The 22,657-nt window shown below is 39.3% G+C and overlaps 1 protein-coding gene across 1 annotated transcript in view; it reads left to right on the forward strand.

The window, feature by feature from the left end:
• The window catches only part of DCC (DCC netrin 1 receptor), a 946,816-nt gene that overhangs the window by 52,491 nt on the left and 871,668 nt on the right, over positions 1–22,657 (forward strand). The window contains exon 2 of the mRNA XM_068562459.1: positions 8,826–8,913. Within this exon, the coding sequence (XP_068418560.1) occupies positions 8,826–8,913 (88 nt within the window). The remainder of the gene's footprint in view (positions 1–8,825; positions 8,914–22,657) is intronic.

Consider the following 22,657-nt stretch of genomic DNA (forward strand, 5'->3'; position numbering starts at 1 on the left):
CAGAGAAGGAGAACACTGGGTCTTAAAATTGTAAGTGGCTGTGCTGAAGTCTGGTTGTCCCAGGTGTCTCATCATACACCTACGCTTGAGACTGAATTGGGTGGCTATTCTCTGCTGTCCATTTTTGGCTTTTACTAGAGTTGAAGGAAAGAGGACGAGAAAGGAGAGAGGGTACACTTGGAAATTAACAACCTTAAGGACAAAAATATGGAAACTTTAAGAGAAAAAAAAATCTGTGAAGATTAACTCCAACTCCACAATAAAATAAACACCTTGGGATTGGGTGACTTTTGACATGTAATTTCGCTAGTCTATCTAGGTTTCAGTATCCTAAAAAGGAGGGGGCCTTTAGGTAGTTGCTCTTGAAGCATTATCCTTTTTCTGAAACTCTCTGATTATGTAGGTTTCCCAAGTGTTTCATATGCTGGGTCTGCCCTTTTAATGAAAAAACAAAACAAAACAAACAAACAAAAAACGACAGAGAGAACAAACTAATGGATTTGGTTTTTATTTGTTTCAAACCAAGTTTTCTTTCTTCCAGCATCCTTCTGTACCAGATAAGGAATGTTGCCACTTCATCCCACAAAGGGGTCTCATTGCAGTAATTCTGTCAGACATGGAGGGATTCATGAAGACCTTGCTTCTGTTTTTCTTTTTCTTCTTTTTTTTCCCTTTCCTCCTCTCTTCTCCCTCCCGCCCTTTCCCTCCCCTCCCCTCCCCTCCTTTCCTTTCCTTGCCTTACCTTTCCTTTTCTTTCTTTTTTAAAAATTCCTTTTCTTTTCTTTGTTTTATAGGATATGATGAACAAGACATTGATGATAGAGCAGAGGCCCAGGGGAGGGAGGGATGGACCAACTTACTTTTACCAATGCTTGAAGTTGCCAAAATAGAAATTTTTTCAACTGATAGATCTAAATGGTCTGGGGAACTCCATTCCATCTCCTTTAAAAATTATACTTTTATCTCTGTATTGATTTTTTCTAGCAATGTTGGAATTTGGATCATAGCTTAGGAAACAATGGGGTGGGGTTGGGGAAATAATTCTTAATAATATCTCCAAAGGAATAGCATCCCCAAGATCACCAGGTTGGGTTTTGAATCCATGGTAGGAAATCCTTACCTGGTAGCGAGATAGCTCTCTTAGGCACTTAAAAAAAGTGCACTGCTCCCCTGGGAACTGCGTGTTCCATGCTGCTTCTGGAAAATAGTAGCTGGTCTGAGGTGGACAGTTTAATGCAAATGAATACCTGGTCATACATCACAAGAGGAGGGTATTGATTAATAAGGCTCCACTGCCCCTGTAAGTCTTTAGCCCTATAAATTTGGCTGTGAGAATCCAATAAAGTTGATGGAGTAAGCCATCACTGAGATGTTCCTGATGACCAGGGACATGGGCTGACCAGGGCTCCACAGTTATACAGTGGCTAAGAACTGGCACTCTGGAGCACAACAGACCATGGTTTGATGCTCTTTCTGTCACTCTCAATCAATCAATCTTTAGTAAAAGAGCCCTCTGAGCTTTATGTACATGTGCAATATTGGGGTATTAAACTGAAAAAAATAAAGTTACCGTATGTAAAGAATCCATCACAGTTCTTGGCTCTTAGAAAGTACCTAATACATGGCAGTAGTTAGGGGTCTAGAATTATTGTCATAACAATAATAAACATGGTCATCATCACCACAAGCTTCCTTGCCTCTCTCAGATGTCTGTCTAGACCTATCACTCTCTCTCTCTGTTCATTTGTTCTCTTCCCTGTCCTTTTGTTTTGTTCCCTTGTCCCAGCCACCACCAACATCCTTTGACACCTTTCACCATTCCCCTTCATACCCTTTTTACTGCTTTCACTTCTCTATGCAGAAAAATGCACATTCCTATCTGCACAACAAATCTGCATGTAATTTCAGGAGTGAATTAATCTACTGTTTAAAATAAGTGGAGGAGCTTTGACTAAAGACTAATTTAATTCCAATTATTAATGAAATAATATCTTTAAAAGGTTGATAGGTACACAGAATGGTCAGTATACTGTTTCATTTGTTCAACAAGTATTTATTTGAGAGCCTAGGGTGTGGCCAATGATCTAAGAGCTAAGAATGCAGAGACAAACAGAATTTCATGTAACTTACAGTCTAATCAAAGACAAACAATAAACACATACACACATATGATGATGCCAGGCTTGAGAGTATACTGAACAACAAAATGTCATGATGATGTTTTTCCTTCGTATCCAGTTAATTAAACAAAAAATATTCCTATACATTCAAGAGATGAAATATATGGTTTTTTTTTATTTTAAATTTAAAAATACAGGAAGTATAAAGAATAAGCTAACAAATGCCTATGTTCCTACCATCCTGAATTAACAAGCAAGTTGCTTTCAGTATTCTTTATTTTTTAAATGAAAATGAAAAGATAGAGACAAAGTGAAAATCCTTGTGAAGGATAAACCCCCCCTCTGGTCTCATTCCTCCCCTGACCCCAAGCAACCACTACCATACATTTTATATATATAACATAAGTTAAGTGTTTGAAGTCTATGTATCCCTTTTATCTATTGTGTAGTATTGCATCATGTCACATAATACATTTTGACTTAACCGTTCTCTAAATGATGAAGCAAAGCCATCCATTTATTCATTTCAACAGCATTCAACTAATGCTTATAGAGTGCCCATCCTGTTCCAGCCCATCGGGTGGTAGGAAATGCAAAGAGGAGGCCAACTCAGTATTTGACTTTAAGGATCCGGAATGACAAGATATATGCACACTTGCTACCACTGTCATTCAAGGTAGAAAGATGGAAAAGAGAGGAATTAGTTTGCTTAGGATTGGGAGAGCTGAAGTAGGAGGATAAGAAAAGTCTTTGTAAAGAAGGAAGCCTGGAAAATGGCTCTCTAAGGAATTGGAAGGGGGGTAACTGCATGAGCAAGGACTTGTTGGAGAGTGCTTTGCAACCACAGGAAACGGAAAGTGCTTCTATCAACTCAACTGGGGAGAGTTTTGAGAGTGCAGATGAGGAAAGAAGGAGTGGAGACTGAGGACTGGAGTTCCTTCAGTCACTTCAAGGAGCCAATAGTATACTCTCTTTTAGACACGGTCACAGTAAGTCAATCAAGATTTGAGTAACTGAGGACAATGGAACAGAGATATTTGTACGGCTCTGCGTGACTCTTCACATGAGCCCTTTGAGTGCATTGCCTCATTTTGTTTCAGCTTCAGTGGGTGTCCTAGTTCAAGGTGCTATATAAAAAATACCATAGACTGGGTGGCTTAAACAACAGAAATGTATTTATCACAGTTCTGGAGGCTGGGAAATCTAAGATCAAGGCACTGGCAGATTCAACGTCTTATGAGAGCCCATTTCCTGGTTCATAGACTGTGGTCTTCTGTGTCCTCACATGGGGAGGAGTAAGAGCCTTCTCTGGAGTTCCATTCACAAAGGCACTAATCCCGTTCATGAGGAGGGCTCCACCCTCATGACCTAATCACCTCCCAAAGACCCCACCTCTTAATACCATTCTTATGGGGGTTAGAATTTCAACATATGAATTTGGGGGAGACACAAACATTGAGTCATAACACTGGGTATGGCTGTGTTATTCCTTTTTTACCAACTCACCTTAATGAGCCACAGGGAATCAGAATGTCTTACAACAGATCAATAAGGGGTGTGTGTGTGTATCTGTGTGCTCATATGCGTGTGCCGCTATGTAGCAGAAGCAACAGCAACAGTAGTAGTAATTTGGTTAGAAGGTGGAATGAAAATCTGTGGTAAGACAATCCTTTTAAATTTGTTTCACGTTCTCCTTTCAGAAAATGGTCATTAGGCACTAATTATGAGAGGATAGGTAGAGTTCCCATGGAGACTGGGATAAATGAGTATCCAGAACTTTCCCCCTACCAGGAACTAGCCTATGTTCTGAGGACCCAGAATAATAAAATAGAAAGATAATGAAAAATCAAGGGAATATCAATTATTATATTTAATTCCTTCTAAGGTACACATTCTTTTTCTTATTTTACCATCTTTGAATGTTACAGTCATTTTGCAGTAATCTGATAAATGCTATATTTGAAGTCTGCACAAAGGACTTCTGGGTGTTTGAGAAGGTTTGCCATAGGAGAGGACATAAGATATAGGGAGTTGAAGGGTGAGTAGGAGTTTTCTAGGTAATATTTGGAACATTCCAAACAGAGACTGACATTTTGCCTTTCTGATCATATACTTGTTTAATTTCTTTCCCATCTGCCAGTTGCTCCAGGTCGTTCACTTCAATACTGTTGGGACGTAGCTGCTAATTTTGATTTTATGCCTCTCAGCCTAAGACTAGAGATATTTAACCAGGTACCTTTGCCCCTGTTTATTGCACAGGAGACCATGCGGAACAGCTGGTTTTCAATTTCTTGCATCCTAATCCATCTTTTAAGGTTTAGAGCTCCAAGCATTTGCATTCTTTTTTTTTTAGGTGATAACATCTAAATTGCATTTAAACATCCTTTAAGGGATACATTGAAGCCACCACTTTTCCTAGCTTACTTATTTAGGGCTTCTCCTTTTGGATGAATAATCCCTTTATTTTATCTCAGACAAAAGGAATACTTTTATTTGGAAACTTTGAAATTAGTACCAGTTTGACCCACATATTGTCAGTACAACAGTACATGTTCATTGTTGCTGCTGAAGCCCACGATAGACATTGTGACCTGGAGTTGTAGACAGCCTGGTTAGGGAGAAAATATCTAATCACAAGAGCAATAATGAAAATACAGGGTGGGGAAGGGGAATGACTAATATAACTGTTATACATAGTTCAGTGGTGATTGGAGCTGATACAAAGCCATCACCATGAACTAGGATAATGGTAGTGAAGGATTGAGCAGTGGAGAATCACCTTATGTCCCATCTTGGTTTGCTAGGGCCGCCATAACAAAATACCACAGACTGGATGGCTCAAACAACAGAAATGTATTTTCTCACAGTTCTGGAGGCCAGATGTCTAAGATCAAGGTGCCGACAGGCTTGGTTTCTTGCCTTTGCAGATGGTCACCTCTTGCAGTGCCTCACATGGGCTTTCCTCTGTGTACACACATCCCTGGTGTCTCTCTCTGTGTCCAAATTTCATCTTCTTATACAGACACCAGTCATATTGAATTAGAGACAGTTCCAACCACCCATTTTAACTTAATGCCTGTTTAAAGACTTACTCTGTAAATACAGTTACATTTTGGGAGACAGGGAGTTAATTCAACCTATACATTGAGAGGGGACACATTTCAGCTCTTACACGCCTCCTCTTCTAAGGTCAAATTTGGAAACCCAAATTGCAAGAGACCCCAAGCTTTATATTCCAGCCATAAAAGTTTTTGTAATAACTTGAAAATGCTTCATGTTGCTTCAAGACTAAGGACCACTCTTCCATCAAAGGAGAGTCTGTTCCACCTGCTTCACTCAACTGCTTTTATTGTTAATCTGCAGCTGCTATAAATATAAACCACCCATCCTTGAATTCTCCATGCATTACTACAAAAATAAATTTGTCCCAGCTGAGTTGTGGAACTGAAGTGTCCCAGAAGGTAGATGTGCTGTATTGGATTGTTGAATCTGCACCTTTTCACATTAACCCTTTAATCACCTTCACCTTAAACAGCCACTCTGATATTATTTACATATTCTTTTTTATTTTTTTTTTAAGGAGAGAGGGGAAGAACATAGATCCAGAACAGTAAATTAAAGTTCATTCAAGCACAGTTGTTGTTGATCGAAACACAGTTTTGCTTGGTTGCAATGAGGGGCTTGTTAAGTCTACTTGTGATGGGCAAACATTGAGTCAGGCCGTCTTAAGAGGAGGTGAAACCTATCTTATTTAATGCTTTGACAAATTAATAATTGATCTGTAGCGCTTCTTACCTTTATTGGGGGGACCTGAGTGGAATCTTTGAAACAAAAAGATTAAGGCTCTTTTCCCCTGACCTTAGACAAATGGACAAATAGTTTCTGCTGCTTAATTCAGTGTTTTCTCTGAGCCACAGAAGGAAGAATATTGTTTTACTTTGCCTATTATTGAAAACCTTCAAAACAGGAAGAAGCCCATTTTTTAAGGCAGTGTTAAAAATAGCCTATAAAATTTATGTTTAATAAGTAGATTAATTAAGTAATGATTTTTCAAAAAACATAGGCACTTGTATTAGAAATAAAAGCCATACATTTTTTTCTCCGATGAGAACAGGATAAAATTATCTACCTTGGAGGAAAATGAAGTAATTCTTTGAAAACAAACAAAGAAAACCCAAATTTCTTCAGAAGTTTCAGTGATGTACTTATATTTAGTTCCTTAAATCCCAATATAAATAAAATGTATTCCCCAAATTTTTTTACATAAATAGACTTTTTTAAGGTGCTAAACAGACTTTCCCTTGTCTGTCCCTTCCATTAAATACATGTATATATAAATATATATAATATATTGATACTATATTTATATGTACTATATATATTATGTATGTCAATGTATATTATGTACTTATATATACTATATATTATATATGTCAGTATCTATTATGTGCTGTTTATTATGCATTATATATTATACATTATACATGGACATAGTAAAATGTAATGTCTGAATTTAATACAAGTTGTTACTAAAGTACTTGCATAAGGTGATAAAGTGAGTATCAAGCCACACAATTTTTTACTATAGTCATTTGAAGTGAGGTCCCTTTCTCATACACAGGTAGCAGGAACTGATTGCGAGTGGGTGGCCTGGATTCTGATCTTGAGTTGTCTTGGCCTGATAACTGTGGGTGAATTGTTTTGTATCTAAAATTTCCCACTTGGAAAATAGAAGAAATATGTTCTGTCTCCACCCATGTGTACAGGGATGTTATTCAGGATTTCCGTATAGAACAGTACATCAGATACCCAAGAGGGTGCAGGAGGGGTGAGGGCATGCCCTTGTGAGCAACATTATATATTCTAATATATAATTCTGTTTTCTATTTATGTATTCTATTATTCTAACAATGCAATTTCATCTCGCAAGAGTATCCAGCACGCAGCCTCCATCCTGATAGATAGTTCTGTGCATCTAATTCCCTTCCTTTCAGGCATATCTGTGCTTTTACTTACCTTTTTTCTTTGCGGGGGTGGGACTGGAAATTTCTCATTCTTCCCTCCCGTTTACTTAAATTATATTCAAACTTAAGGTCTGACTCAAGAACCATGAGACTTGCAGACTATCCTAAAACCAAGTCATCTCTGCATTTGAACATTACGGGCAATGCTCTGCCTACTGTAGGTTTGGGCATTTTACATGTTTACTAATGGAATGCAGATGTCACATGGCCGCATCTACTGGGTGGGTACAAATGATGTCAGGGCAAAATTCCTTTTATCTTATCTTGTTTCATTTTCTATATCTGAGATAGTTGTGTATCTGGGAACACGCAGCTCCCACCTGCAAAACTGAAGGATTAGGATTGATTTTTGTGGTTCCCCAAGAAGGACCGCATAGACCTTCAGAAACAATGTCCCTCATGTTCCTGTGGCCCAGCTTCCTCTTGGACATACTTAGGCCATTGGAGGGTGACATCTCACCATTTCTTGTCGTGAGGCTCACTATGCACTTTCCTCACCTTGTTAAGACTAATAATCAGAGAAGATATTGTGGCTTTCTCACTGCTATCCCCTAGTCCCCCAAAGACCTGACTGTTGAAAGTCCCTCCCCTATTTGCTGCCTCTTATGTCGTCCCCAGAGAAAGCACTGCCTCTGTCTTGAGTCTTCTGCCATCCTTTGTCAGACAAATAAAACACTTCCATGCCCATGAAGACATACACAGAGGTGGTTTCCAGGACTACACTCTCAATGGGGCCAACAGTGAGACTTACCACAATCCTGGGCTCCAGGCGCACGCTCAATAGAATCTTTTTGATAAGAAAATCGTATAAATAAAGCCAGGACCTTGACTTTGATACACATATGGTCTGTTATTTTTTCTTTGTCTTTTCCTTTCTTCCTGTTCTTGGTTATAAGCACCATCATTTACCCCAAGGGTTTCCCCTTTCAAGAAGATTGTGTTAGAGAGTGACATTCTAAGTCCAAACCCATCCGTGATACTTGTGAGTGAATGCTTTCCTAGTAGAAAAAAGAAATCAAAATGTGCATCTCCACACGTGATGCGTCAGAAATATCCCCTTCAAATCTCTTGTGTCATTTATGACTTTCTTCTGGGGAAATATTTGGAAACCCTTTGTTCTGTGCCCATCATATTTATAGAAGCGCGAATATGGTCACATCAGAGTTTGTTTTTGTTTTTTTTCCCTTACGTACTGATAGGGAAACTGCAATGCGAGGAAATAAAGTGAGTGGCCCAGTATTGTACAACAAGATTGATCCGTGCTGAGACAAAACCCAACCTGTTCTCTGAGCCCAGCGCTTGATTCCCTGTACCATTCTCGCTCTGATGCCCCCCGGGTGTGCATGAAGCAAGTGCCAGGTGCAGTTTCCCAGGCTGCACGCATCCTCCAATTGGCTGCATCCCTTCTCCTCCTGACTTCTTTTGGTCCGAGGATTGCTCTTGGAAATTATGCTGCTGGGCTTCGCCATGTAACAGTGGCTATGTTTCACTGTTAGCTGGAAGCCTTTCCTGGGATTCTAAACTAGAAAGAATTTTCTGAAGGCCCCCAAGCAAGGGTCAAGGTTTCCTCGGTGCCGATGAAACCTTGGCATTTTATTTCATTTTAATCAGCAGAGCTCCAGTGTTTCTCATGGATACCTGCAATGTGCCAGAAGTGATGTTAAGTTTTCTTTCACTGCAGTCCGCCCGTCTTACTTCGGATAGATCTGATTCACTGAGGGCCAAGTTTCAGAGTGTTCGAGACAGCTGGGTAGATGTAAATGCCACTGGTAAACCAAGAGATGCATGTTCTAATCCCATCTTGGCTGGAGACACTGCATTGTAATTCTGTGTTTATACATTTATTTCTGCATGAGATAGTGACCACCTTCCACTTGGAGACTGTTGTTTTCCTCTTTCTCCCAGTGCCAAACATTTTTCCAGGCTCATAAATATTATGTTCAGTAAACTGGATTGTACTAGCTATAATCACTGACGTATCATTTAATCACTCTGGGTCACACCTTTTACTGTGTAAAATGATGAAAGAGCTGGTTCATCATCACACTTCTGGTGTTAACCAACCCATAATTCGACACTTTTGATTCTCTTTGACTGGAGGTGGTTCTGGCTTTAGTTCTTACCCCATTAAGAGATGGACATATTCTTCTCTCTTAGTTGTATTATAAGAAGGAGCACCGGGGCATCCCTGGTGGCGCAGTGGTTGAGAATCTGCCTGCCGATGCAGGGCACATGGGTTCGAGCCCTGGTCTGGATAGATCCCACGTGCCGCGGAGCAACTAGGCCTGTGAGCCACAATTACTGAGCCTGCACATCTGGAGCCTGTGCTCCGCAACAGGAGAGGCCGCGATAGTGAGAGGCCCGCGCACCGCGATGAAGAGTGGCCCCTGCTTGCCACAACTAGAGAAAGCCCTCGCACAGAAACGAAGACCCAACACAGCCAAAAATAAATAAATTAATTAATTAATTAATTAATTTAAAAAAGAAGAAGCACCTACTTAACACCTGGTATAGCTCATGCTCAGGGTGTAATTAGTTTCATTTTGAGTTCTCCATTACCAAGGAAAGTAAAGCTGAGTATTTTTAGTGTCACAAAACAAATGTATGGGTGATGTGGCAGTATTAATTCAGTGGAGGCACCAATTATTGTTTTTCCAGCCAGCTGCACTTCCTCTCTCAAAGGTAGGGAAGGTGGCGAGGTTCCTTCTCAGAGTTTTCAATCAAGTTGCGGTTCATTCTCAAAAGGGCTCCAGTTCATGAAACGTCATGGGCTTCTGTTTTTGAATAGATGATCAAATAACCAAACTCTTGTACAAACACCTTCCATCTTTACATGAAACATTTTATCTAAATAACCCTGAGCACATTCTGGACCCCACCATCCCTGATTCAAAGCATGTGATCACACCCAGAGGCTAAATACTTTCAGTTTGTGTCAGTGGCCCAGAACTTAAAAGCGATCCTCTCCTCACCTTCTAGTTCTCTACACTGTTATGATTACAACATCCTGAAACCTAATTAATCTGAGAAGCATGATGCGGTTAAAAGGTCATCGCTCATCACTTCAGTAAGTAGACTCTATTCAAAGGGATGTAGCTGTAGCAGAGGGTTTGTTTTTTGGTTTTTTTTAGTAAATTTATTTGTTTTATTTATTTATTCCTGGCTGCACTGGGTCCCCATCACTGCCCGCGGGCTCCCTCCAGCCGCAGCAAGCGGGGGCCACTCCCCGCCGCGGAACACTGGCCCCAGGCACGCGGGCCTCCGCAGCCGCGGCACACGGGCTCAGCGGCTCCGCGGCATGTGGGATCCCCCCGGACCAGGGCCCGAACCCACGTCCCCTGCACTGGCAGGCGGGCCCCCAACCACTGCGCCACCAGGGAAGCCCATGTAGCAGAGTTTTGTTTTATTTTTACAAGTGTTTTTCTGTATAGTGATTAGAAATGGAAAAGGTAAAAAAAGTTTAAAAAGTTACCTAGATCATCCATTCTGGTCAAGGCTGATTATTGCTTCAGAGTATATTTCTGTTGGCATCTGACCATCCAAGTGAGGTTTATAGGCTTGAAAGTGACTATTCTACAAATTGTTTTACCAGACACCTTTGATCCCTACTGAGGTTAAATCAGTAAATATTGTTATTCAATATAATTCATTACTCATCCTTCAGAATTAGGCAACTGTCTGCTTGCACATTGGAAGAGTACTCGATAATAATCTAAAAACTAAAGGAAGGTTCTCTGAAATAATGTTTTAGCCGGTGGCAATCATCCACTCTTGGTAAATGTCCCAGCATTTTACCATTTGCCAAGACAGATCTGCCTACCTTTTTCTACCACCAGGACAAAAGAAGGTTAAAACAGGAACAGATGAAATTGAGTACAATGTTTAGACCACAGTGAGATGCTAGATTTGTCCATGAAGTAACTACAAATGAATGAACTGATGTTCAAGGTTTAGAAACAACCCTCTGACATGTAGAGTGAATAGTAATCCAAAATACCATCATATTATCCTCCAGGACTCTACATAAAGTAAAGAAATGGGGCCAAGTGACGTCAAAATGTTATTGCCTAGACGAAGCTGCTGATTAACTTTCCTAGATCAGGCCTCCTCTGCATTCCATCCGGGGACTCTGAGCTGAATCTCTTAGCCCAGTGATGACAAAGCTCACTTGCATTCTCTAATGCACCGCTTTTTATTTGTGCTTATGCAGTGCTTCGCTGACTTAAGCTATTTAAATTTTTAATCTAAAAAGTCATCCTGATAAGAACTCATGTAGTCAGGCACCATACAAACCAGGCCAATACAAGTGCAACTGCTGAACATGTGCAGATGCCCCAAGCTTTGGAATGCATTTAATAATTTAGCTTCTCAATTATGTTTCACTTATGCTTTCACTAACGCCCCACAGATGCTTCTGAACCACTGAACACAATACATTTCTCATTTTAGAATGCATTTCTTTAAGTTACATTATAGTTAAAATAAATAAAAGAGGGGTGGAAGGGGATACTCCAAGCCTTGCAAGAATGCACCTCCATCCCAACCAGCATAAGCATGGATTATAAACACATACTACATACTAAGGAATATGGATGTACAGGTTATAAAAATCACATGGACAATTTATTGGGTGTTTTGTAGTCTGTCATTCCCATTTTACAGATTAGACCACTGAAATACACAGATGAAGTGATTTGCCATTTCAGGTTAGATTAGAACTTGAAAATGAACCAGAAGTTCTCGCCTTCTAAATCTTGGCTAGCCAGTCAAGGGCAGAGAAAAACTGGGACCCAGTTCTCTAGAGTTTCACCTCTGTGTTCTTTCTACTACATCACACCACACCTTTTATTCGATTAGTAGACACATTAGGAAGCTTGTGTTTAACGTAGAATTGAAGGGAGGCCTCACCAATTATTTTGTCCCATCTCTTCTTACTATTGCTGAGTTAGTCCATATTGGCCTGGCAACAAAGGGAATTCCCATAAATATATCACTTTTGTGTACATTCTTCTCTCCCACTCCCTCTTTTCCTTTTTCTGAAACAGAATATTGTGAAAGGGAGAATTCATGAAAAGACCAAATGGTTATCAATTAAAGTTCGAATCACCAGGATAGGAAGGTAAAGCAGAAACACCACCTAATTGCTTGCTCCCAAACTCACACTGACTCTCAAATCACCCTTGTGACTGCATCGCTCTGGTTTAGGTTCACAGTACCTTGGAATCAAACTAAAAGAGACTGAAACAAATCTGAGGGTCCTCCTTGGGGTCCAGGTGGTGCAGCCATGATGGCAATCTAATTGCATATTAAAGGAGAAAATTTTTGGTATTACCTATAGGTCTTTTGTCACCATCAAATTTCAGGTTTGTGTTTGTGTAGATTGGCCTTCACTCACCATAAGAGAACAGAGCTCTCTCTTTTGACCATCAGGCAAACATTATTTTCACAGACCTGTGGACACACATGAGAATCAAGTTGCTCTGGGCTCCCCTTCCCCATCAAAATGAATGTGCCTCTAGCTGGATACCGATGCCCTTCCTCCCCAGCCTGTCTCCAGCATACTAGCCCTTCTGGAATAGTAATGCCTCCTGGCCATGCTTTCAGGATCACCCTCCACTGATATTCCATAGTATGACAAGGGCTTCTGGGGATATCATGAACTAAACACCCAAGTGTAGCTCTACTCCCTCAGTGCTAACATGACAGAATGGAGTACACATGGGATAATCTCGAAGGGCAGCAAAAGGGGAATAAGGAGAACAGCAGATAGGAGAGGACAAGATTTTGGAAGCTGAAAAGTGGATGGATGAATAGTAACTGAATTTGATCCCTGGTCGGGAGCAAATAACTACAACTTAATGCTAAACAAGCCAGAGTAGGCCTCAGAACCCCAGGAAGACTCAGGAATTGTGGCAACAGATGATTGTGATGGGGAGGGGTACAGAATATGGAAAACAAGTAGAATGAGGGTGATTGTATATGAACCTACAAACCCTCTCTGATCCCACAGAGCTGAGCAATTAGACCTCTCTGACTCCAACGAAAGAGAGAATGCCCACTTTCTACAGGGGCTAAATCAGAGAGGATGGGGTTTTAGGAATTCCGGAAACAGATGAGTGTGGGGAGAAGAAGCTGTACTGAAAATAAGGAGATTAAGTGAGAGGTCTGCAAACTGAATGCTGAGATCCCACAACCCTCCATCTTTTAGGCCTTTCTCAAGCTGGCAAGCAGAATGTTTCCCTAATACCTCCACAAGGTTTGGATAATTCCTTTCTGAGAAGCTGGTCTACCCAAAGGAAAAAGATCCATGGGGGCTACCAAACAGCTAGAGGGAAGCCTGCAATTGACAAGCCCCACTTTGCACTTGGGATTTACAGAAGTTATTTTTTTTCTTCACTTTTGAATAGATACGGACATCTAAGGGTCACCAAATACTTGTAAAATCTTCTTAAATTAAGTAGAGAAAGCAAAACCAGCAAATAAAAGGGAAACCAAGAGAAACATAAACCATACAAGAAATCTTAAAACAAGTGAAATATAATTTAAATTAATACCCTGAGAGAGAGAATAAAATATAAAGCCACCATGAAACAAGAATAGACAGCTATAAAATAAGAGAGAAAAACTTTCAAGTAATAAGAAAAAGTGCTCAGAAATGAATATTTGGTATTCCTAATAGAAGGAATGAAAAACATAGGATTGGAGAATAACATTGAGGACAAAGAAGGAGGAAGGAGCAAAAAAAAAAGGATTGGAGAATAACATTGAGGACAAAGAAGCAGGAAGGAGCAAAAAAAAAATAGAGGATCAGTCTAAAACAGTGATTCTGTAACTTTACTTGCATCAGAATTACCTGGAGGGCTTGTTAAATCACAAGCTACTTGTGCGACTTGAGAATGCACATTTCCAGCAAGTTCCCAGGTGAATGCAGATGTGCCTGATCTATGAACTAGACTTTGAGAACCACTGTGCTAGGAGATTCAACATCTGAATTATAGCAGTTCCTGACAGATAAATCCAAAAAAAAAAAAACAGAGAGGAAAGAAATGATGATAGAAATAATCCAAGAAGGGCATGAGTTTCCAGATTGAAAGGGCACATTGAGTGCCCAGCACAATAAATGAGAAAATATTCATCCCAAGGGACATCATGATGACATTTCAAAACTTTAGGGATAAATACTTCAGGGAGAAACATTCCCAGAAAGAAAAAAAATATGTTCACATACACACAATATAAGGAATCAGAGTGGACCAACACCTCTTCAAAAGCAGCAAGGATAAAACTAAGGCAAGGAAGGAATGCATTCAGTGTATTATGAGAAATAATTGTCAAAGTAGAATTCCACTTGTAGCCTATTTTCAAATAAGTGCAAGGTCTTTTCTAGCATTAAGGTCTAATAAAAGGGGAAAGAACCAATAAAGAGGAAGTCTCAGGATCTAGAAAAAAGGATCCTCTGAGGGAAAGAGGCAGTTCTCGGGATGACGCTAGGATGGGAGCTTCCAGGTGACAGCTGAGTGACAGGCTGCTGAGGTTGAAGCAGGAAGGTAGCAGCACCCCTAAGTGGACCCTGGTGTGTTCACCTTCATTAGAAAAAAAGGTTTTAGTTCTGTTGGGGAGTTTGGGAAGTTAATTACTGATAATTTCCTAGAAAATTAAGCAAACTAAAAGATACATTCACTTTAGCTCAAATAACATTTGTGTAAGAAAGGCTATTTGATCATGGTACACTATATGACTCTACAATAAACATAGTCACATTAATGTATTAATGAACATTGGGTTTTTTTAATACGTTTTCCATAGTGGTTTATTATAGATTGTGCTACATTTATATTGAGAGAAAGTAAGAGGAGAAGTAAGAAGTAAGAGGAGAAGTAAGAGAAGTAAGAAGTAAAAGTAAGAAGTTTTAGATGGTTGGGGGGCTGGTATTCAAAACAACTACAACTACAGTCTTACTTTCCAGACTAGAAAGTCATTAAATCATATTTAAATTGGAAACATCAAGAAATAAGAATATTATTTAGAGTAAGAGAAGGATCAATAAGAGTTGAGTGTGGCCATTCCTGAAAGCTATAACTTTTATATGAGTAGGGCTGTGTCAGGGGATTGTTGCTTTATCATTATGGCCTGGAAGATTAATGTGACATTTACTGTGGACATGTGATGCTTTGCTGTTAATAAAAATTCTTAAAGGAAAGCAATAAAGGAAACTTAATCTTGAGCATGGACAAGCCAGAGAATTATTTTGAGAGAAAGGACTGGGTGGAAGAGGAATGTGGATTCATTCCAAAGGTGCACTGGCCCTCAGAAGACAGTCTGGAGAGCTAGTCTAGACAGCTACAGACTTGAGCCCTCCAGGTAAGAGAAGAAGCCTCTTTGCTACAATTCTTTTGAATTGAACAGATCTGGGGAGAGGATATATTTTTAAATCATATATCTGCTCTATAAACCAGTGCAGTGGTCCAAATGTTTTAAAGCAGAAATCCTAGCAATAAGATCTCTTTGCTATTATTGTGGCTATATGATGTGACCATTAATTTAATTGAGCTGGAGACATAGAATGACTTCATACAGGTACAGCCCTATCTGAATACTGGGCAAATGTCTTTCCTTCATCACTGAAGGTAGAACAACTTCTCAGACGCTACTCCTTCACCATCTCCTCATCAAATTCTTGACCTAAGGAAGTGAGGCAGGTCAGTAGACAGTTTTATTGGCCCTGTTGAGACATGTAGAATGTTGAGCCTTCTCTTTATAGGCCTCTTAGTAATTGACTATGCTGGTAAAGTTATAAGAAAGCCCCTCTCATGGTTGGACCTTCTTGTCCTTTTCCAGCTTCCAGCAAGCGGAAGGCAAAGCCATTAATGTATAGGTTGACGTGTGGTTTTGGCATGCGAAGGCCTCTTGTTTCTTATATAATCAAAAGCTGATGGGCTAGAGTGCTTGGTTTTGTTGCCCTACGGTTTATTTACTGTAACAGGGACACTTCTGGGTATGGCTTGCTACTGTAGGAAGAGCTGTGTTGTGCCTTGGAAAAGCTATTTGTTGATGAAACACTAATTGTAAAAATAGTTACCTCAGAGAACCCAAATGTAATTACGTTAAGTTTAATTACATGTCATTAATTATATAAAATATTTAAATTGTTATGTTGAATTGTGCTGCACTCGTCGTCACTGTACATTTTGCTAGTGTGTAGAGCAGATGTGCTTGAGGAGTTTGGATGTCATCCAGAAGTTAGTGAATTCTTACCGTTTAGATAATCGGAGCCTGATTTATACCATCTATTGAAAAACAATAGCTACATATTTTCAGTGATGCAGCAATATCAAGTGTAGGGCTGTCGTGGCTTATGCCTAGGTGATATTTTGGTAATTATTGCTGACTGCAAACTTTTCAGTTTAATCAACCAAGTATAAGGAAGTCAAAAGCCTAATTTCTCATGTAAATCAACATCAGCCAAACAAGCATCTCTTGTTTCTATCGGGAGAGAGCCATTCCTTTCTCTGCTATGAAACTAACACTTTATTTAAGATGCCTGAATTATCAAAGGAATCCAGCGTTAAATCATATGCCTTGTTCCTCAGATATTCACTTACTCAAAATAATTCACCATTAGTTTAAAAATATTTATATACTTCGCTTATATCCAGTTCTCTCACTTGATTGAAAGCATGGTGAAGTTTCCAAATAAAGAGAAGAGAAGACAGTCATAGAGACTAACAATAGATTTTGCTTTTCCAGTATGTGACTAGTACTTATCAGATCTGATACTAAATGCAATGATTGATCTTAGGTTTTGTTAAACAAACAGAAGTACTGAAGTTTATTCTTCTTTTTTTTTTTTTTTTAATTTATTTATTTATTTATTTTTGGCTGCATAGGGTCTTCATTGCTGCACGCGGGCTTTCTCTAGTTGTGGCGAGCTGGGGCTACTCTTCGTTGCGGTGTGCAGGCTTCTCATTGCAGTGGCTTCTCTTGTTGCAGAACACGGGCTTTAGGCGCGGAGAAGTTTACTCTTTTAAGGCTTTCATATTTACATCCATTTGGAGGACAGCAAAGCAGAGACGCAGTCATTTAAATGGAAATGCTACAGAAAGGAAAAATATGTATGAGTTGTGTTTCTGCCAATCAAACATGTAGTACAATTTAAATGTAAATTTTATTCTTGTCTATAAAATACTATACGCTGTTCATGGTAGCTTTGCTCAGTTCAACTCATTTTATTTTAACAAAATTTCACAAAATTTGGAAAAAGAAAATAACTAGTTAGTGCCTAGCCAGCCATAAGTCATGACATGTCACTTCCACCATCTTTGGAAAGGATCTGTTCTCCAGAAGTTCGTTTTAAGGATGATCTATGCTGATAATTTGAAGAGTTAACATGTAAAAGAAAAAAAAAAATTTTTTTTTAAAGACAATGCCCAATCATTTTGACGGAAAATCTTTAAAATTGTATCTCAGATACCTGTGTATTTATGCATAGGTATGTGTTTCATTGTGCCATGGGTCATCTAATAAGTAACTGAATTCTATATAAATGATGTTGACCATGCCAAAGAGTACAATCTATGTGTCCAGATGTGGGGAGGAGCCAAAGAGAGGGATGACAGTTAGGGGGTAGAGGATGAAATAGAGTGGTTATCTGTTTTCACTGAAGATAGACCTTCTGAAGGCTTTTGTTCAGGAAGATCCAGAGAAGCCCAGTTTTAGTCACTCCAGCCTAGCAGCCTTCCCAGTACTACAGGTAACTTTGGGGGATGTAGGGATTGGTTTGCCCCAACTCTTACCCCTTGGGAGAGTTCTTGCCCCTACCCAGGGGCAAGAGAACCATTCCTTTCTCTGCTATGAAACTGACACTTTATTTAGGATGCTGCAGCAGCATGCAAGCAACCTCAGCATAAATACTCCACGTGATTCATGAAACAGCTGTATTATCGATAGATGCCGCCTTGCCTAGTTTGAATTGAAACTTGCCTTCCAACCACAGTGCCAGTTCTATCTTATTTCCTAACGCTCTGTTAGAAGTTGAGTCTGTGGTAAGCCTATTCCTGGCCCAGCCCTGGCAGGAGACTTTAGGGCCTCTTTGTCTTCAAGGAGAAACAGGGGTGTCAGAGCTCACCTTAGAAATACCCTTCTTTCCTATGACAGTTTCAGGAAATATGAACAGTTTATCCCTGACAGCTTTAGAAACAGTATCTCCTAATTTATGCACTACTTCTCCTCGGGTAATTGGGATCCAGACATGTTTTGCATAACAGCCCTGACTTGGGGGGGGGGGGGGACCCAGGCTTACCAACTGCTACCCCAGGAGGAGGACGAGCCAGAGGGTGAGCAGATTGTGCCTTTTCAAAAAAAAAAGAAAGAAAGAAAGAAGGAAAAGAAAAAAGAAATTAGGGGTGGTGAGGAGGTTGGAAGACAAAGGAGGAAGCGTTTGATAGGTCATCTGTCAGGAGGCCTTGATGGAGGCTGGTAGGAGAACAATGAAAACCCACTTCAAAGTGAACAATGCCACGCTGAGTAGGTGCCAGTTTAATGGAACAAAAAGAAAGAAGACGTGTCGGCTATTAAACACATTCATTAAGGGGTGTCTTTTTAACCCTTTGGTTTTTCCCACTGTTTTTCTTTCCTGAGTGGGTGATAAAAAATGAATGAGTCTATCAAAGCAAGAGGGAGGTGTAAGGTTGCCAACTTTCTGGAAAGTCAAGCAGAAATATTTGCATTAATTAAATATTTATTGGAATAGAGGTTGTATAGAGCATGGAAATCAGGTACAATTCTTGATGGTTTCAAGTAATCTCACATGTTTGAAATTTCCAGCGAGTAGCCATGACCCCCCAACCTTGTTTTTATTTCCAATTATTATTCAGAATAAAGCAGGATCAAATGTTTAATTTGAAGTTGGGGAGAATTTAAAAAAATGAGAAGATTTCCGATTTTAAAGCTATGATTCATGGACAGGAGACAGAATAAAAAAGGGGCATTTCCACTTCTAGGTTTTTGTGATAACTAGAAAAGGAAAAATAGCCAAGAGAAAAATTTAATTAAGTGCTGTTAGTTCACGAATGATCTCTCATCTTGAAAGTGTCTGATGTGCCCGTCTATGCTATGAATTTAGAGATAAAAGAATAAATATCAAAATGTAATAAGGACATCAGACTCTAAGAAATTCCCTGTGAGTGTAGAACAGTGAGCTACTCAGCCTCAAATTCTGTCTTTGGCAGTGGAACAGAGCTTTTTCTTTTGTGAACTTCTCAAATAATGGAAGATTGGATTAAAACTAATATTTCCAATATCTGATCAATTCACCAGAGGTTCCTACTAAAAGCTTATGTTTCTATAAGTGGAGAGCAGTTTATCTTTCTGCCATGGGTTGGTTTGGTTGGAATAAGGGCTATGAAAAATCATTCTGTGTTCAACTCTAGTCTCTTCAATTAGATATGTGTCTTGTCATGATCTGTGTCTCATCTCTCTTTTGCCATCCTCCAAAGTGGGGAATACATGGTACATATATTGATTTGTCTGTTCATTCATTTATTTGGAAATATTTATTGAGTTCTTACTGTACTAGGCAGGTTCTTGATGCTGGACATTCATCAGAAAACCAAACGTATAAATCTCTCACCTCCATGGGCTTATTATTCTAGTGGGGGATGGCAGAAAACACATAGCAGATAAACCAAGAAGATAACGTAGGTGTTGAAAGTGCTTTGAAGAAAAACAACGTATGCTAAGGGAATAAAGAATAATGTGGCCGCTCTTTAGGTCTGGAGGTCAGGGAGAACCTCTCTGAGGAAATAACAGCTGGGGAAACAACTAAATGAGGTGACAGGACCACCTCCCGAAGTGTCTGGGGGAAAAGTGTTTTCCAGAGGGGCTCTGAGGGAATTGTGCTTGGTGTGTTCTTCCAACATCGAAGAGGCAGTGTTCTGGAGTGAGAAGATCAAGGTGAGGGATACAGCCCATGGTAAAGATCTTGGATTTGTAGCTGGCAAGATGACACAACCCCATTTGTCCATGACCATCTTTTAAGTTTTAGGAATGGGTTTAGGGCTGATTTCAAGGAAATGAATTATACTTTTCAAGTAAAAGGTCTCCGCTCTCCACTCTTGCTAATATCATTATAACCCATTCAAATCTCCAAACTATTCCAGGGCCAGGGAGAGTAGCAAGTATGAGGATGGAGTACCAGGACGAGGTGACTGAGGGCCTCTCTGCAAATGAAAGGTGACTTAAGTGACCGAGTCCTCAATGAAATCGGAATGTATCTAAATGCTGCCTCTATTACGTTCAAATTATTTAAGTATAAAGTTTAAGCAAAATCATTGTTGGAAAATCATTAATTTTCCATTGTTCAGTCTCTTTCCTGTATATATTTATAATATTTGAATAGTACACCAAACCTACATGCATATAATTCTCAAAGCTAGCAGACTACAGACTCCTGCCCTCTCTGTAAACATTACACTAAAGTGCAACTATTATATTTTGACTCTCTATGTAAAATACTGTCACTTTGCTGAGAAATATTTTGTATTTTCATCCAAAGCTTACCCAGCAGAGTCTTTGATATCATACATGTGTTTTTGTTTTTTTTAGGTTTTTTTTCCCTCATGTTGTCAGTGGAAACAGTGATTACATCATATATCAGTTTATATTTTATCATTAGCTTACTGACCCCTGCTGGGAGGCTTAAGATAATCATCCTTGAATTCAAAGTTGGGGTTCCAGCTAAATAGATGCTTGGACCTCAAACACAAGTGCTTCGTAATCCAGGACAATTGACTTTGCAAATCAATCACCATTTCTATCACTGGAAGCTGATCATTCCTTAGAAGGGAATAGACCTTGTCATATGACTGAAAGTGAGACCAGTTCCCAAAGTAACATATGTGGAATTAGCACAACCTTCCTGGTTGTCTGCCTCTGCTCCCTCACGTTGTTAGTTCTGTTTTATGTTATTTGCCAAGGGGCCCTTCTTGATCTCTTTCCAATATGCTTTAAAAAAAACTCAAAAGGCCCAGATGATGTCGTTCTCCATCAGAACCTTTTCCCCCGCATTACAATAGCATTATTCAGTATCATCTGCCAACCTTTTTACCCTCACATTTGCAGAACTAAACTCTTGAAAAGAGAGTAAACACCCCACAGAGCAGAGGCCTTATATTATTATTTTCATGAATATTTAAAGAGCCAGATGCACTTTTGTCAAAGTGTAAGATTTTATTCATGTCGACCCCTGCAAATCTGTAGATTCTCCCCATCTCCATCCCAGACTATGTTGTCATCACAAATCGGTTTAGATAAACCAGTATGAATACTGTCCACCACCCTACATTAATCTCTGTGCAAAATAAGAAAACAGTAATAGGTTAATTATGTTTATGCTTTGGGATAACAAAAGATTAGTACAAAATATTGATATTAAAAAGGTCTGTGACTTGATAGAACTGATCTAAACATATTTAATAATAACATTTAAAAATAAATATTTATTTAAAATAGTACTATTAAAAGTGATGTATGCGTGTATACATTTTAATTTATAGGCTAGTCTCTATAAGATGCCAATAGGAAAACTCTCAATTAACTAGAATCTAACTCTTTAAATCTTTAGACTAACTCTACAGTAACTGGTTTTTCTTCATGTACTCCACTTTTTATTGGAAATGGGTACAGGGAGAGATATGAAACAAGAGGATATAAGCACACAATCATTTTATTTCCCTTCCTTCCCTCCTTCCCTCCCTCCCTTCCTTCCTTTCCTTTTTACTTTTATACTTTTTGCCCTAGCTTTGAAGAAGACCTTAGATTCAGTCCCACTTCATTTAGTGTATTCTGTGTCTAGATACATAATAAAATCTTGCTTAGCATTGTGAGCAGTGTGCAGAACTACTCCTGTCCTCTGAGTGGATTATGTCTTTTATTTTTCAATTTCATTCGTGGGTTGGAAGGATGTAATGACATTTGTTATATGATAAATGTCCCTCCCATTTTTAAACCAAACTCCACACTTCATTTGGATTTCACCAGTTTTTTCATTAATGTTCCATTTTTCTTTCTGTTTAAGAATTGAGTCTAGAATGCCACATCACATTTGGTTATCTAGTTGTCATGTCACCTTAGTCTTCTCTGGTCAGTAATAGTCTCTAAGTCTTTTCTTTTATTTTCATGACCTTCATAGTCTTGAGGAGTACTAGTCAGGGATTTTGTAGAATGCCCTATAATTTGGGATTGTCTGATATTTGTCTCATGTTTAGACCGATGTTATCATGAGGCATATGAACCGTCATGACCTGCACTGGTGATGTTGACCTTCATCACTTGAACAAGGTAGTATTTGCTGAGTTGCTCCACCGTTACATTTCTAGTTTTCTCTTGGCATCCTCTATTTTTTGCAATCGAGTCACTAAGTCTAGCTCATGCTCAAAGGTTGGGGGAGATAGAGCCCTTTCTGAAACATGAGATATACAACCGGATGGGGTAGAAAGGAGTGGGTAGAAAAAGGTA

The sequence above is a fragment of the Eschrichtius robustus genome, chromosome 14 (genome assembly GCF_028021215.1).
Source record: "Eschrichtius robustus isolate mEscRob2 chromosome 14, mEscRob2.pri, whole genome shotgun sequence".
Classification (NCBI taxonomy): domain Eukaryota; kingdom Metazoa; phylum Chordata; class Mammalia; order Artiodactyla; family Eschrichtiidae; genus Eschrichtius; species Eschrichtius robustus.